This window comes from Mesoplodon bidens, assembly GCF_964165515.1.
Source record: "Mesoplodon bidens genome assembly, chromosome: 4".
Taxonomy (NCBI): domain Eukaryota; kingdom Metazoa; phylum Chordata; class Mammalia; order Artiodactyla; family Ziphiidae; genus Mesoplodon; species Mesoplodon bidens.
In genome coordinates this window covers 105,358,948-105,374,874 of record NC_138160.1, presented here as the reverse complement: position 1 = coordinate 105,374,874, position 15,927 = coordinate 105,358,948, and the positions used below count along the sequence as shown (strand labels likewise).

Genomic DNA, 15,927 nt, shown 5'->3' with positions numbered 1-15,927 from the left:
TCTGTCTTACTTGTGCCTCTGTTCATCCTGCTTTGGAAAACAGTTGCCAAAACTGCCTTTCTTGTCTTCAAATGAAAAGGTTGAGCTTTGAGTTAATTAACTCTGGGGAGGGTTTTTAACACTTCTTTCCTGGTATTTCCTTGGGACACAACTAAGGCTATTTCCACATCTCTGTGTTCTGTTAAGTGAAATGGCTACCACTTAATAATTGTCACTTGTTGATGTTATCAGTGGTGGCCAGTGTCTGGGGCACTGAATATAACCATCGGAAGATCAGATAGCTGTTGCGGGGAAATTGTGGAAGACAGGGAGGGTTGGTGGGAGGCTTTGGTGAAATGACTTGCCCTGATCTCTGCAGGCCTTGAAATTGCTCTTTTTCCCATGGAAGTAGTGGGAGTCATATAATCAAGCTCAACATTTTTTATAACCTAATCCAGGGACTCTTCCAGCCCTTCACTCCTGGGACTCTTTCAGTAAAGAGGAGAAACATTTTTAAAGAGTCACAGCAACGAACGTGAGGAACCTTCAGTTTGTGATGTTTTAGTTGAGCATTTGTCCTAGCTCTGTCACCTCATGGCAGGGGCGGGGGAGTGGCACCGTCTTTGCCAGCAGATCACTTGCTAGGATCTTGCTGTCTTAGCTTTGGCTGTCATAACAAAATACCACAGTGTTTATGGCTTTAAACAACAGAAATGTATTTCTGTTCATAGTTCTGGAGGCTTATAGTCTGAGGTCAGGATGCCAGCATGGTTGGTTTCTGGTGAGAGCTCTCCTCCCAGCTTGTGGACGGACACCGTCTTGCTGTGTGCTCCTGTGACCTCTTTGTGCAAGGGGAGAGCTGGGGAGCGGGGCGGGGGAAGAGAGTTACTCTCTGGTGTCTCTTCTTATAGGGACACTAATCCTGTTGGTTCAGGGCCCCACCTATAGGACCTCATTTAACCTTAATTACCTCCTTATAGGTCCTATCTCCAAACACAGTCACATTGGGGGGTTAAGGCTTCCACATAGGAATTTTGGAAGGACACAATTCGGTCTGTAGTGCTTGCCAAGTTGCCTCTTACTCTGCTGTCTGAAAACAATAATAACAAACAATAATATGTTTGAAGGTACTTCCAAAAGTAGGAAGCGCTATCCACACGTGAAGGGGTCATTTTAATTTATTCAACTCATGTTACTTGGTGTCAAATAGTGGTGTTAAAAGAGACCATAGAGGACATAGAAGGAGCGAGTCATCTTCCCAAAGTTTACATTTGTTTCCTCTATTTTTTTCCAGGATGGTTTTCTAAAGAATTTTAAAGAATTTCCTTTTAGGCAACTTCTTGCCATTTGGAGCTATTACATTCTCTTACTGCTCCCTTTCTCTTGCAGTGTAAAAGTTAAGACTATTTCTAAGTTCAATTCAGTGATTCCATGTACCTTATGGGATACATTGGTGTTCAATCACTGGGGAAAACGTTAAAGTGATAAAAGTTATTATGAAAGTATTGTATTCTAAGCAAATAGAGTGTCGCTTCTATAATTCACTGTGACTTTTGATTCCTGTTGTTACCTGGTACCTGTCATTTCTCCTGAGCTTCCTATTCAGGAATGCGTGCAAACCATTTAGCACCATGCAGAGCCAGAGAGATGGAATGCTGTATTCACTTTGAACAGCTATTAAGAAAACCGCAGAGTATTCAATGAAGGGATGGGTACTGGTTAGACCGAGCAGTTTGTAGTCTGTCCTTGATGCATGAAACATTTCATGTGTGTGTGTTGAAAAGACAGATGGCTACTCACGGGGTCTGCAGCCTTTCACCATTGGGCCTGCATCTACTTTTACGTTTCTGAAAGTCACAGAAACCCTGCATTTTTTCCCCATTAGGCTTGACCTCTGCTGCCCTCGTTGCCTCTCAGCAGGTGGCTGCCCAGGCATCTGCATCAGGAATGTTTCCTGCACAAAGAAGGTAAATAGCCTCTATGTTTTGAATCAGTTTTCTAGATAGAGACATCTTAATGGTGGGAGGAAGCAAGAGTAGGCTTTTTAGACCAAATACTTAGCTCCTAAGGGTTTGAGATTGGAGTGAATGTGCTTATTTTACCACTACGCTTCACATGCAACTTCTATTCCATTCTTATAGCTGTAATGTACGTTAGTAATTAACTGACCTGTGTCTTAAACGGTTGAAACTTTCTTAGGTTGTCTTCACTGCTTTGTTAAAATAATTCACCATGACTCCCTTTGTTTTATTATGTTTAAAAATGAAGTTGCAAATGGAGGAATGTATTTCCATAGTGCTAAAGGTAATGTTTGTTCTTTGATATTTTCAATTACCCCTCAAGTTGTTTTAAAAAGGAAAATAATTTATTTTTCACCTTGTCTGTCATTACCCTTGTGTTCATTCACTTTCTATGGAATTGAGTTCCATGAATTGAATAGAATTAAAATGTCTGTTGGTCTTACAGTTTTCATATTTTCAGTGTCAAATGTGGATGGAACCCCTCTGCTAAGGTTTTCTTTTCTCTTGCAGAGAATAACGAGATTGGAAATGTACGTTGTCATGTGACTGGATCACATGGGGAAGCGCTTTATACAGACATCAGTTCCATGGTGTTAATTTGAAATGCCTTAATGGCAGGCAAAAACCAGTCATTTCATTTTTGTAAATTACAGATTTTATCAGAGAGTAACAAATGTTGCTGTAATTAAACTTCTGTTTTATATATATATATATATATATATACATATATGTATATACACACACACACACACATACACACACACACACACACACATATATTCTTTACTTTTTGTATCAGTAACCAGGCTCGCACACACAGGGTCTGCTGCCGGGTCACAAACTGCTCAGTAAAGGAGATAAAAATGTGCTTGTCAAATTGAGAAGTGTTAGCCACGGAAGGCTGCTTACTTTCTTTTCCTTTTGCTTTTCAATTGTAAATAAATAATGTTATGTATCAGTGTGCCTGAACCTTGCATATCTTTCATATATTTCCCGTAAGCCCCTCAGAAAGGCTAACTGTGATGACGACACTTGGGTACAATTTAGATGTCTGTTTGGTGGCTCCTGTTAAGATGCATCAGTGTAAAATGTTCCTGTAGTCACTGTTTGTACTTGTGTATTGTGGAAAAAATACTTTTGGAAGGCATGGGGTTGCCAGTACCACAAAAACTGTGTTGTATATAATGTAAAGATTAAAACGGGGAAATAATGAGCATCTGTGAATAATGAGGTGTCATTTTTGATAATCTTGAATGGCAAATAACCCAATAGCCTGCATCCCAGAGACATCTGTGATTGTTCTATTACTTGAATAGTCCTGCAGTCCTTTTTTTTTTTTTTTTTTAATGTTTACAATTATCCAGTTTTAGAAGAGAGAGACTTTAACGCCATTGCCTGGTTACTTGTTTTATGCTGTAATCTAGTTTATTTTATGTAAAATGTATATTGAATGCTTTCCTTTTTTATACCTGCCTTAAATAATTTGGCAATCAGAATTAAAAAGGTTTTTTTTTTTTAATATATATAATGGCTTCTTGTCTGTCTCATGTTATTTCTAGCTGGCTGATAGTATTTCTAATTTCCAAAGGAAGGTTTCTTAATATTATGAATGTCCATTGCATAAGATACGGTACAGAAATACTGACTTTTCTTATATGACACCCAGGTTTAACAACCAAATAAGTGGATTTAATCCAGCGGATATATGTATCTTTATTGGGTATTTACTCAAATACAATGTATAATATCACTACAAATTGATAGATACAGGTTTCTGTGGTATGGAATGATATTCCAAAGATGTCAGGCTTGTGACGTGTGGACAGTAGGTAAAATGTGTGAAAACTTGACTTGTCATTAAATTGTTTTACTAGCATATGTTATGCCAAACATACAGAATTAACTGCTTTCTCACTTTTTTTCCTTTTCCTTGCTTCCCTTTTTCCCTCCCTTTCTCCCTCCTTCTCAGCAAGTGCTTTCTGAGCACCTACTTTATCCCAGGCACTGTACATGTGCTGGGGTATAGCCATGAACAAAGCAGACAAAAATTCCTGTCCTCATAGAGTTTGCATTTTCTAGTAGGTGGGGTAAGCATAATAAAATATGTAAGTACTATGTGGAGTATGTTAGATGGTTGATAAATGCCCTGGAGAAAAATAAAGTCTGGGAGTGGGCGTGAGGGATGTGTGGGTGTTTGTAACTATTGGGTTGGCCAAAAAGTTCATTTGGTTTTTTCCTGTAAGATGACTCCAGTAAGTAGCACTTAGTTGTCTTAAACTTCATTCGAAACAGTTTTGTTAGATTGTATTGTGACAGCTGTCATATTAGCGTGCATTAAAAAAAAAACTTATCAAACCTGGTGAATTTTTGTGTAGCCATTTTAATATTGAAGATGGAAGAAAAACAACATTTTCGGCATATTAGGCTTTATTATTTCAAGAAAGGTAAAAAGCACAACTGAATCACAAAAGACGATTCGTGGAGAAGGTGCTGTGACTGATCGAACGTGTTAAAAGTGGTTTGCAAAGTTTCATGCTGGAGACTTCTCTTTGGACAATGCTCCACGGTCAGGTAGACCAGTTGAAGTTGATGGCGATCAAATCGAGACATTAATTGAGAACAATCAACATTATACCACCCAGGAGATAGCCAACATACTCAAAACGTCCAAATCAAATGCTGAAAATCATTTGCACCAGCTTGGTTATGTTAATTGCTTTGATGTTTGGGTTCCACATTAAGTTAAGCGAGAAAAAAACCTTCTTGACTGTATTTCCGCACACGATTCTCTACTTAAACGTAACGAAAATGTTCCGTTCTTAAAACAAATTGTGACGGGCGATGAAAAGTGGATACTGTACAGTAATGTGGAACGGAAGAGATCGTGGGGCAAGCGAAATGAACCACCACCAACCACACCAGAGGCCGGTCTTCATCCAAAGACAGTGATGTTGTGTATATGGTGGGATTGGAAAGGAGTCCTCTATTATGAGCTCCTTCCAGAAAACCAAACCGTTAATTCCAACAAGCACTGCTCCCACTTAGACCAGCAGAAAGCAGCACTCGATGAAAAGCATCCAGAATTAGTCAACAGAAAATGCATAATCTTCTGTCAGGATTACTGAAGGCCACATGTTTCTTCGATGACCAGGCAAAAACTGTTACAGCTTGGCTGGGAGGTTCTGATTCATCCCCCGTATTCACCAGACATTGCACCTTTGGATTCCATTTATTTCGATCTTTACAAAGTTCTCTTAATGGGAAAGATTTCAATTCCCTGGAAGACTGTAAAAGGCACCTGGAACAGTTCTTTGCTCAAAAAGGTAAAAAGTTTTGGGAAGATGGAATTATGAAGTTGCCTGAAAAATGGCAGAAGATAATGCGACAAAACGGTGAATATGTTGTTCAATAAAGTTCTTGGTGGAAATTTATTTATTTTTACTTAAACGCCGAAGGAACTTTTTGGCCAACCCAATACAGATAGAGTGATCAGGAAAGGCCTCACTCACGGAGATGAGGAAGCAGTCATGCACATATCCGGGGGTGGTGGTGGAAAGCATTGCAGTGAGATGCAAAAGCAGAGCCAAAGCCCTAGAGTGGGGGTGTGTGTCATGTGTTTGGACTGGTTGATGCTTTATCCCAGCTATAAGTTGTAATGATTTTACTATAACTGCTAATAAGAGTTCTACCCCCTTGGTTTCCTAAGACGGTTCTTTAAGTTGACGGAATTTGTCCTGGTATAATTTGGTTAGTTTTCCTACTTGGGGGCCTTTGCTTCACAAATGAATAGATATTTGCAATCAAAAATACTTCCTCTACTTTTGGAAGCCACCTGAAAGCGGCTTTTCTTATGAATTTCATCAAACATTGTTTATGGTGTTAGCTACACGTCAGAGTATTTCACCTATTTTTCATCACTTTTTAAAGTTTTCACATTTTTTCAGTTCTTAGACCTTGTCTTGATGTGTCCTTGAAGACCTGATGTAATTTGTCTTATACCAGTTAAACAAGTATGTTTCCTCTGTTCAGAATACTGTTTAAAGTATGACATTTGGTGGCCTACGTGCTGCTCCAGTTCTAGAACTGACTAAACAATTCAGCGTCGAAACACAGGACCAGAACTAAGGTCAATTTACATCTTCACCAGTCGTGTTATCATGTTCCTGGTGGTGGCTGGGGGATACTGTGCATTCCTGATGATTTTCCTGCCTTTAGTAATAAATATTTTTAAAAATCATAGGGAAGCCAATCTCGCCTGAGCTGCACAATGATTAGATATATGCTTATTACGCACTAGGCTTTTAATTACTTCTAGTTAGGTGCCTAAATAGGTAGAGTATAAATATGGGCATCAGACCATGCTTAACTCTGCTACTGTAGTAAACAGCAGTGCTGATAGATACAAAAAGATACATGACCGAAAGCAGAATGCAATTTGAATAGGCTCTCCCTCCAGGTTCTTACTGGAACATTATTCATGACTGGTTTCCATTAATCACTGAATGAAGTTTTGTTTCTTCCCCTTACTGTTACAGTGTTGTCTCTGCTGATGACAACATGAATTGCCAAAGGCCAGAGCTTGTTTATATTATGTGTGCCATTTCTCTGGTTGAGTACATAGTCAGTACTGAATGGTAAATTAAAGATTCCCAGAAGACAAGCCTACTTGGCTCCATTATATTACTATGATGAATCTGCCATTAATACGGTTCTAATTGTTTTACTTTTATAGACATAAAATCAGTCCCCTTAGTGACTAATCATAGGGTTTATTGATTTTACTAAACATTATTCATTCCAGGCCTGCTCATATCAGCTTGTCCTGAACATATGCAAAAAGCCTGCAGTGCTGACACAGTGCAAATTAACTTCATGGAGAAATGAGACTGAAGAGTTGTTTACAGCTGTGGTCCCAGCGAATACAGAATATTAAAAACAAGGTAATAGGCTCCGTATAGAACCGTTTGTTCCTAGATTAGGATCTCAGATGGCTTTTTCATGGAAACTTGCCATTGATGTTCAGCCCAGGTCATTAGCACTTACAGAATGAAAAGGCTGGCCTTATATATTCACCCTGGCTGTGACCCTGATTTAGTGTGGTTTCAGCCCAGGGGTCTGAGAGTAACCAGAATGAATAGCTCTGATTGATAGAGGATAAAACAGCAGTTTAAATGATAATTACTGGTCATTTCATTCCCTCCCTGACTGTGAAAAAGAGACAAGACAGGCAAAGCCATTTATTACTGTTTTTTGTCACTAACCACATTCGTCCATCCCCTGCTTCCTGCAAAAGCTTGAGTCATAAATGTTGTTTGCTTTCAGTTAACTTTAGGAGAGAAAACAGAGTGAAACCCACTATTAGCAGTTCCTCCGTTGTGGTTTCTTTTTTATTTTTTCTTAACAAAATCACTCTCTAGAGCAGGGGTTCCCAGCCTTGGCACTGTGGACATTTTGGACAGGAAAAGTCTGTGCTGGGCGATGGGGGTAGGGGGCTGTCCTGTTTATCGTATAGGTTGTTGAGCTACCTCTACCCACCAGTTGTCCCTAGCAGTTTCTAACCACCCCCCACCCCCCACCCCCCACCCCCCAGCCCAAGTTGTGACAATCAGCTGGTCATGAAATTCAGATCTCCTGCCTAGCCCCTGGCCCACAGATAGACTGGTGCATTTTCTTGTTTTTTGTTGCTTTAGAAGATATAAAAGGCATCAGTGGCGCCTGGTGATCCCATGAAAATATAATGGGGGATGCTCATTTGACCAACATGGATGAAGTTGGACCAGATCTTTTAGCTTTTTAAAGAGAGTTGGATGATGTAGATTTTAACCTAATAATTAATAGTTTTTATAGGTTGAAAATGAATTCAGTCTAAAAACCACGTCTGAGGGCTGAATTTGATTCACAGCACATCGGTTAGCAAGATACACTTTACGTATGTTGTTAAAAATCCTCACACTAGCTCTCTAAAATACATATTATTTTTCCCCAGTGTGAAGACTTTCCAGTTAGAAAACCTGGAGAAAGGAGTCATTCTTAAGTAGGTGCTGGGATTTTTTCCTTCCCACAGGTAGTGCCATTTGATTCATGTACAGGAATAAACTTTGGAAGCTTCTCAGATGCACTATACATTTCTGTGAAGATTTTTTTTTTTGTAACTTAGACATGTAAAAATAAAATGAAAGGAAACATGACAGACCTGGAAATTGAGAGGAAATAAAGCTCTCCAGGGCCATCATGAACACAAGACACTGATGATGCCCAAGAATGTGGGCCAGTTCAGAGTCCAAGTTTATGGTCTTGTCAGGTGTATGGCCCTGGCCTGTCTGTGGTCATTCTAACTCCTCATGGAATTTCGAGTAGGTGCAGGTGGGACGAAACTCCTTGCCTGAGTTTATAGCAGAAATGGCTAATCACTGTGGCTCTCCAGCTATGTGTGGGTGAGACCTCACTGTCTTCTCAGCTAAGCTCTCCGGGCAGCTACTGAAAATGGCTCAAAGTTAACATACAAAATAAAGCCAGTTTCACATCCGTCCAAGAAACTGAGCTCTTGAGGGATGGAATCATGACCTTGTATCTTTCAAGGGCATCAGAACCCCCTCATTTTCAAGCCAGGAGACTTAACATTGGTACTATGCTTCCCGTTATTAGAAAACTTGAAAGTTATTTTGTTTACCTTCAGTGTTTTAAAGCAACCATTATTCCTTTAGTCAGAAAAGTTGGGGCACCAGAATCATTAGTTATTGACTCATCTTTCCACTGATTTATGGAGGTGTATTTTTTGTTTTGTTTTTAACTTTGTCATCACAGCTCTGCTTCCTCTCCTGCTCCCTCTTATAAGGATCCTTGATTAAATTGGGTCCACCCAGATAATCCAGGATAATATCCTCATTTCAAGGTCAGGTCAGTGGATTAGCAATCTTAATTCCATTTGAAATCTGCACTTCCCTTTGCCATGTAACTCAACATATTCATGGGTTCTAGGGATTAGGAAGTAGACCTCTGTGAGAGGTCATTGTTCTGCCTGCCATCCACCCAACACAAGTTCCTTTCTGCCTGGGTAGTAATCGGAACACAATAAATAATAATTACATAGGATTTACTGTGCACTAGACACTGTTCTTAAACACATCACATAAAACTATTCACTTAATGCTTGTAACGACCCAACTACTATTCCCCTTTAGAGTTGAGAAAACTGAGGCACAGAGGTAAAGTACTTTGTCTGAGTTCATACCGCTATGTAAGTGATGGTCTGGCTTCATGGCCACTGTGCTGTGCTGCTTCAGAAAAGGGATCCTAAACTCCCTAGGTAATTAACAAAAGCTAGCCAGCGTTTTCCTTTTCTGAGGTATGTTATTACTTTCAGAGGGGCCAGTGAGGGAAACATAGCCTCTGTCTCTAGTTTTTATGAGACAAAGCCCTGTAGAGTCAGGAGCTGGGTGGCAACCCAGACCGGGAACCTGGAAGCCCGGAGGGGCCTCAGCACATCGCCGGCAGAAGTTGCCAAAATTTTTACTATTTTTCTAGCTGTCATGGTGGTCCTTGCCACCTTTTATCCTCTACCACCTACACTGGATAATTAAAAGCTCAGAATTCAAGAGTGGGGCTTGGTGGGAATGGGTGCTTGGGTGTCCGGTTTCCGGGGAAAGCTGATGCTTTTGTGATTCTGGAAGAGACCATCAGGGAGTCTGACAAAGGATCTCCAATTCAGACCTTTGATCAGCTCCAAATGATGTTATACTTACTGTCCCCGAGGGCTTCTGAAAAGATGAGAAAAGGAAGACCTTCAAACCACAGCTTTAAACTCATTTTCCATAACCAGATGCTTTTCTAGAGCATTTTATGTACACTGAAGTGGGAGGAGGGGATATGAGAAACATACTTAACATTTGCAGAATGTAAACATTTAAACTATACTCTGATTTCTTGTATTGGAATTACTTTTTTTTTTTTTTTTTTTTTTTTGTGGTACGCGGGCCTCTCACTGTTTTGGCCTCTCCCATTGCGGAGCACAGGCTCCGGACGCGCAGGCTCAGCGGCCATGGCTCACAGGCCTAGCCGCTCCACGGCATGTGGGATCTTCCCGGACCGGGGCACGAACCCGCATCCCCTGCATCGGCAGGCGGACTCTCAACCACTGCGCCACCAGGGAAGCCCTACTTCTTTATTTTAATGTAGTGGGAGCCTAAAAAAACCAAATGGCCTAGATTTTTCATGGCCTCAGCAGGCCTTTGTTCCAGATGGTATATGCTGGGGGCAGGATATGCTATTTGGTTCAAAAATTCTTCCTAATAAGGGTGGGGGGGGGTGGGGGGTGCTCAAGGCTTCCTGGCCGCCATGCAATCATTAAAGGAGTGTAGGTTGGACACAGAAGGTGGTCCCATCTCCCTATCACTCTCCAGGGAAGGTAGTCCAACCACCCACCCCTCGTTCTAGATCAGATCCCGAATTTTGCAGGGTCTATTTCTAGGCTGGTTATTGGCAGGTGGAAGAGGGGTACAGTCCCCAGCCTAGCAGGGTTGACCTCTTGGCATGATCATGGAGAGGAGGGCATCTCTAGCAGGGTGGTTGTAGACCTGGATATTTTCAGCTGTGTGTAATAGAAACTGGGGCTCAGACTGCCTTAAACCACAAGGAAATGCGTTTTCTTCCATAACATGAAGCAGAGAGCAGGGTGAGCTCCAGGCACAGCCTTCTGTGCCGCTAGTTCTGCTTCTCTGCAGCACTCTCTGCTTTGTCCTCTTTTATCCCTTCTGTTATGGCCACGAGAGTTCCAGGAGCCCCGTCCAGAGACAGCAAGGTCCAGGGGACAGGACTGAGTCTGCGTCTCTCTTAGGAGGGAAGAAACCTTTCTTGGACACCTCTGGAACATACGCCGTCACGTCTCCTTGGCCAGAACTGGGTCACATACTCACTCCTAAATCATCATGGACAAGAAGATGAGATTGTCAGGACCTTCTCAGGCTAAGAAGGGTGAGAACGGGCCCCTGAATCATGCAGGGGGACAGCGGGGGATCATGGCTTAGAACCAGAGTTCTGTGAAGGGAAACGAACGCAGAGGCGAATGTTTTGTTGTCTGGGAATGAACCTTTCCTTGAGGCCAGTGGGATTTGGTAAATTCTCCTGGCGTCCTCTCCGGCTCTCCTGAGGTGCGGGTCTACATACAGGACGGAGGGGTGGAGGGAGGCAGGCAGTTGTGTGCACTTAAACAGAATTCAGAGGCACACTCAGTAGTAACTGATTCTCCCCTAGACAGTCTGGTGACGGGGCAGAATTCGGGTAGTGAGGCCCTCAGGTCATGGGCTACAATGAACATCCAGAAGGAGACAAAGGCATTCAGAAACCTGCTGAGTAGGGCTCCACTGGTGGAAAAAAAGATGCCTGTCTCCACTGCCACCCCTAACACACACACACACACACACACACACACACACACACATACACATATACATGCGCGTGCGCGTGGAGTTATGTGCTCATTTGGCCCCCTGACAGAGGGTGACTCTTACCCTTTCAAGAACAAGGAAGATTCCTTGGGGAAGAGAAACCAAGCTGGAGCCTGGGGTCATTTGACTTAGGGTTACTGAAGACTTTAGGTTGAGAAAGAGCCTTATCTGGTTCTGAAGAGAGTCTTGTGGTTGCTGGAAGGGCAGGAGTAGGTGTTAACTCCTAGGTAGCCCGGTACTGGGTGGGGCGTGATCCTCTTTGCCTCTACCCTGCTCTCCCCTGGCAGAGAGCAGAGCGCTTGGTAAGGAAGAAGACAAAGGAGTGGCCCGAATTTCTTTCCCCTCCACCAACCCTCCCCGGGCTCCAGTGTACATAAGCTAACCTGCTTACCCTCGGAGGATGGACTCCCTCGCTTGATGAGGGATGGGCTGGTGCTCCACTAGCAGGTCTAGTGACTAAATGCCTTCCAAAGAAGGAATTTTGAAAGTGAACAGGATGGGAGGCAGAATTCATTGGGGAAACATCTGAGTGCCTCCTAACCTCCTAAGGGCCCGGTGTTTCCCGGGGGCTGAAAGCTCAGAGCCCCCCGGGCTCACAGCCCTTCCAGCAGCGTGGCACGGCCCTCCCTTCTGTGCATCAGCCGGGTGTCTCTGCAGAGCTGGTCACAGCGGACCCCAGCAGATCTTTTGCTGACTGCAAAGATCTGATGCGCAGATGAGCACTCGCTTTGGGGACTCTGCAACCAAAGCTCGTAAACCTTCCCGTGTGATAACGCTCAGCCTCAGAAATCCCCAGGTGCCTTTGCGTCTGCCACCCACCCGGAAACTCCCACTGCCCCCTCGGTGATAAGATACAGGGACAGACAATAAATGATGGACTTTATGATAGTAGTTAGGGAACCAGACCGTCTCCTGGTCCAGACCCCCCACGCTGGGGCTGAAGCAGGATGAGTCTGGAGAGGTCCCCAGCAGGCAGCTCCAGGAGGCCCCCTGACGGCATGGCCAGATGTGCCCAGAGGTGGGGCGTTTGGGTGACTCATTTCTGCCCCTTGCCTGGAGTCTGTTGGTTGTCTAGTCAGTAAGTGGCAGAATCAGAGGCAGAAAGTGCCCCCCAGCCCAGGGGAGCCCTGATGCCTATTAGAGGCCAGCCAGTAAGTGGTTACTGTCTTGAGAGGCCTCACGCTGTGGTAGAGCAGTTTCTGGAAACCTGATGTGACAGTCTCTGGGGCCCAGGAATGTTCCTGTGACTGACTCTGGCCGGTGGGGCGGGCTCAAGTCATGTAGGTGACCAAGCAGCGTCCCCAGGGTCAGCTAAAGGGACTTCCCTTTCGTTGTCTGGTGGTGGAAACCGAGGAACTTGTGCGGAATATGAATGCATCATCCTCCCAGAAGGCCATGTGTCTCTAACTTTGTCCCACTCCTTGCAAGGGGCTCCGAGGGCCTCTGAGCCTTCCTCTGAATGCTTGGCAGGCTCACCTGTGGACCTCTGCTTGCTAATGCTACCTTGTCTTAGTCAAGGACTTGTCAGCTGTAAATAACACAAACTTGTTCAAGCTAACTGAAGCAATATAAGCAAATTTAATGTAGGGCGGAGAGGTCTTAAGGGAACAAGGGTAGGAGGTGTGTACAGGCGTCAAGGGGGCTTGGGACACTGGGACATGGGATGTCTTCAGGCACCTGGGCAGCCTCTCCCTTTCCCTCTCCTCCTCCCCCACTCCCCCACCCCCGCCCCCAGTCTCTTTCTGTCTCATCACGACTCTTCTCTCTGCTCTTTCTTTCCTGTCTCATTCTTTCTCATGCTGCTCACTGGCTACCTGTGATTCTCCAAACACGTGGCTTGCCTTGCTGGCAGAACTATCTGGCATCTCTGTTCTAATTCTAGATTCCCAGGAGAGAGGATCAAAGTGGCCCAATTGGGTCCAGTGAGCCAGGAGGGTACTGCAGTTAGAATAAATTGCCTTGCTGAGGGAACAGAGGCTGAGGGGTCAGGGGTGGGAACAGATCGCTAAGCTGGCTCCTGGATGTGGCTTCTTCGGACCAGCCCTATACCTCTACCATCTGCGCTCTGTGGCCAAGGAACATTTGTGGCCAAGAACCATTCAACCCAGCTTAGTTACAAAGAGGGTTTATCGAAAGCTGACAAGTCAGTCTCATAATACCCAAGCATAGGAGGGGAATTGGCAGGTCACAGTGATGGTTTTTAGAAAGCCCCTAAATCTCTCTCCAGAGTCGCATAATCTCTTACCCCTGCTTCTTTTGGTGCAGCTGTCCCATTCTCCTGCTTCTGTTGACAGACTGACTGTTTCCATCTCCTTACGGCTTTCCCTGCTCCTGTTACTAAATGTCACTTGGGACTGCTATGGACTTCACTGGCCCATTTTTCACCATAATTTAATGGATTCAGTCTTTCAGTTCCCACTCCAAATTCCTATGCCAGGCGCAATGGATTTCTGTCCCTGTCATAGCCAAATGTGGCCGGCCAGACTTGGGAGAGGTAGGGCAGAGTCATATAGAACCCAGGACTGTCCTTCCTAGCTTCACTGTGGGTAAAGCAGATTCTCAAAGAAAGGAGGTGAGGTGATGGCATCTCTGTCCTGACGTGACATCCACTCACTCAAGTGACAAATATTTACTGAGTGCCTGTTTTAGCCTAAAAGCTGTTCTGGATGCTGGAGATAGAACAGTAAAGAAAAGAGGTCAAATCCTGCCCTCATGGAGTTTACATTCTAGTGGGAGGACATGACCGTATACAAATACACAAATGAATATATTGCATGTCAGGTGCTGGTAAACGGTAAGTTGGGCAGCGAGAACAGGGAGGAGAAGAAATGTCTGTTTTTGTGGTATAATAAAAATAGAAGTTTTTTTGTTTTGTCCCAGTTCCTGGCACAGAGCTCCTAAAACCCTTGGAATTTCCTAAGTGATAGGAGTGTCTCGCTATTCATGAAGAGCCCCTTTTGACTATACCTGAATTTACGCTTACGAGATGACTCTTGGCAGGTCTCAAGTTAGCTTCAGAATGGGGGCTGCTCACCAGGGGACCCAAATGGGGGATTAGAGGTTGGAATCTTTCGAGGGGAGAAGGACCAGAGATTACGTTCAATCACAGTGGCCAGTGATTTGATAAATCGTGACTGTGTAATACATTTCAATAAACTCTTCAACAGGAGGCCCAGGGAGCCTCTGGGTTGGTGAACACTTTGCTGTGCCTGGAGAGGGATGGGACCTCTGGAACGTCCCCCACCCCCGATATCTTGTTCTTTGCATCTCTTCCATTTGGCTGTTCCTGAGTTCTCTTCTTTATGATAAAACTGTAATCATAAGTATAATGCTTTCCCAAGTTCTGTGAGTCATTCTAGCAAATTATTGAACCCGCTGGTGGGGAGGAGGATTGCAGGAACTCCCAAATTTGTAGTTGACTGGGCTTCTGCAGGTAGCCTGGGGACCCCATTTGTGGTCGGCATCTGATGTTGTGTGGGACTGAACCCTTAACCTGCTGGGTTTGCACTAACTCCAGGTGGTGTCAGAATTGAATTGTAGGACCCAGCTGGTATTGGAGAATTGTTGCTGGAAAATGACATGATTTTATACGGGAGTTTCAGGGAAGAGACACCTAAAGGAAATGAGGGAGCAAGTCTTGTAGTTGTCTGTAGAATAGTGTTTCAGGTAGCGGGAAGAAGTGCAAAGCTCCTGAGGATGAATGTGCTTGGAAAATTTAAGGGAAAGCAAGGAGAACAGTGTGGTTAGAGCAGGGTGGTCCATCACGTGTGTATGAACCCTACCTTGCAATGGTAGCCTGCTAGTACACAGCCAGGCAAGCTGTCCCCTAGCCGTGGGACAGAAAACTCACAGATTTAAGACACACAAATCACACAGTTTATTGGAGCAATTTAAACCAAAGCATACAGTTAGAAGCAAGTGGAAGAAAATGGAGTGGATTGACATGCTTAGGCTGGGGTACAAGCAAAGGGAAGGACCATGTCCCCTGAATTCTGTGTTACCAAACGTTCCTTTGTCCTGTTTCTCTCTGTGTCACATCAGTCTCCCCCGCTGATGGTGTGGTTATGAGGACCACAGGTGAGGGTGAGGAAGAGGATGCCTGGAGTCAGCACAGCTTTCTTTATTGGAGAGCCTGGTCAGGAGCTGTGGCGTTAGCCTGAGGAGCACTTATGGGCTCTATTTGCATGTCCAGGACAGAGGGCAGGTTGGGCCTTGCACAGGTGTCACCAACAAGTGGCTAAGGTAGGACCTCACCAATAGTGAGTGCTTTATGTCCTCATGTATATTCATGAATATTCAGTGCTTCCTGTGCCTCTTATATATTTAGCATGTCATGAATATTTATTATTTACTTGGTTCTTCCATTTCTTTCTATCTACGTTCACATATATGCTCTACTTGCTTTATCTAACATATCTCCCAGGGAAATAATTTAATTATCTATGCTTAACACATCTAATGATTTACATCCATCTCATTTGATT

General features: G+C 43.9%; 1 protein-coding gene across 1 annotated transcript in view; it reads left to right on the top strand.

The window, feature by feature from the left end:
* Nucleotides 1–2,958, top strand: part of ZNF608 (zinc finger protein 608) — a 106,325-nt gene extending 103,367 nt beyond the window's left edge. The window contains exon 9 of the mRNA XM_081232609.1: nt 1,865–2,958. Within this exon, the coding sequence (XP_081088735.1) occupies nt 1,865–1,950 (86 nt within the window). The 3' untranslated portion in view covers nt 1,951–2,958. The remainder of the gene's footprint in view (nt 1–1,864) is intronic.
* Nucleotides 2,959–15,927: the final 12,969 nt, after the last annotated feature.